The sequence below is a fragment of the Charadrius vociferus genome, unplaced genomic scaffold, assembly GCF_000708025.1.
Source record: "Charadrius vociferus isolate BGI_N301 unplaced genomic scaffold, ASM70802v2 scaffold2914, whole genome shotgun sequence".
In the NCBI taxonomy this organism is placed as follows: domain Eukaryota; kingdom Metazoa; phylum Chordata; class Aves; order Charadriiformes; family Charadriidae; genus Charadrius; species Charadrius vociferus.
Genome location: NW_009647994.1, coordinates 1 through 1415, shown reverse-complemented (window position 1 = coordinate 1415; position 1415 = coordinate 1). Strand labels below are relative to the sequence as shown.

The following is a 1415-nucleotide window of genomic DNA, read 5'->3' as shown; positions in this document are numbered from 1 at the left end:
CGGCTGCTGGAGGACACCAAGCACCAGCCCAAGGGGAATTTGGAGCTGATCCTCACCCAGTCGGTGGAGAGTACGTTCCTTTTTACCGGCGTTTGTTGTCCTGCGGCAGAGTTGGGCGCCCGTCGCGACCGTTAATTTGGTTTCTGTCCCGGTTTGCCCTCACCCGCGTAGGGGAGAGGCAGGATCCCCTCGTTCGGTCCCATTTCCAGGGATTCATCCCTCGGGCTGTGGGATAACTTAGGGTTGCAGAGCCCCAAACCAAATAATTTTGTGGTATTTGGGGTTTGTTGGTTTGTTTTTTCTTTTTCAAATCTTCTTCAGATGGAACCTCCGAGCTGCTGCCTGCGGGGCTGGCGGGAGGGCCGAGCAGTGCGTCTCCAGCCTCGCTAACGTCACCTCTCGCCCCTCTCCCCGCAGATTTGGGGAACCGGGGAGACCTGGTCAGCGTGAAAAAACATGTGGGCCGTAACAAGCTGCTGCCGCAGGGACTGGCTGTCTACGCCTCGCCAGAGAACAAGAAGATGTTTGAGGAGGAGAAGAAGGTGAGTCGGCACGAAGGGGCTGCTCCCAGCCCGGCTGGAGCATTTTTATCCTGTCCGCACTTGGAAATCAGGACTCAAAGGGTCGTTTTCTCTGTGGGATCGTCTCCATCTCCCTCCACCCGCCTGTTTGTGGTTTCCTGGGGAGAGATCTGCTGATTGCCGTAGAAATAGGGTTGTGGGATCTCGCTGAGCTGCACGTTGGAGCCGTCGGTGTTACCTGAATGGTCTCGGCTTCATTCAAGCGCCATGCCATTTCGATAATAATGAGCTTAACGAACACCTGAGCCCTCCATCCCCGCCCCGCTCGTTAATAAATTCCTTTGCAGAGCGCCGAAGGGTTTGTGATGGTGGGAGAACCCTTCGGGCCTCTGCAGAGGCGCCTTTCCCACGGCAGCATGCCACGGGCGCGCGGCGGTGCCGAACCTGCCTGTCATTGCTTCTCCTCCATCCTCTGTCCCTGACAGTTGCGCCAGGAAGGGAAGCTGGAGATGCTCCAAACCCAGAGCGGGGAGAAGGTGAGCGGAGGGGCAGCGGCGAGTCTAGAGTTGTTCCAGAGAAATCCGTGAGTCCTGGAAAGCGCAAAGCCTTGGCCGGGCGCCAGGATGCTTCTCCCTCCGGCTGCCGCCGGAGCAGGCAGCTGCCTGAGTGCGTGTGTGTGTGTGTGTGTGTGTGTGTTGTGCACTCCCCGGTGCTGGGCTGAGGGCCGGGGCACCCCCGTGCCCCCCTCCGCTCCCCGACGCCTTCCTCCCCGCCGTTACAGACCATCAAGTTCCTCAAGAGCTGCCGCCTCGAGGTGGGCATGAAAAACAACGTCAAGTGGGAGCTGAACAACGAAATCGTGGCTCGGCACTTCCTCAAAAACGTGAGTGGTTG

The 1415-nt window shown here is 58.8% G+C and overlaps 1 protein-coding gene across 1 annotated transcript in view; it reads left to right on the top strand.

The window, feature by feature from the left end:
• LOC104285110 (39S ribosomal protein L9, mitochondrial-like) overlaps positions 1–1404 on the top strand; it is a gene marked incomplete at both ends in the record, with an annotated part of 4534 nt that extends 3130 nt beyond the window's left edge. Inside the window, 4 exons of the mRNA XM_009883509.1 lie at positions 3–70; positions 418–542; positions 1007–1057; positions 1303–1404. Of these exons, the coding sequence (XP_009881811.1) occupies positions 3–70; positions 418–542; positions 1007–1057; positions 1303–1404 (346 nt within the window). The remainder of the gene's footprint in view (positions 1–2; positions 71–417; positions 543–1006; positions 1058–1302) is intronic.
• Positions 1405–1415: the final 11 nt, after the last annotated feature.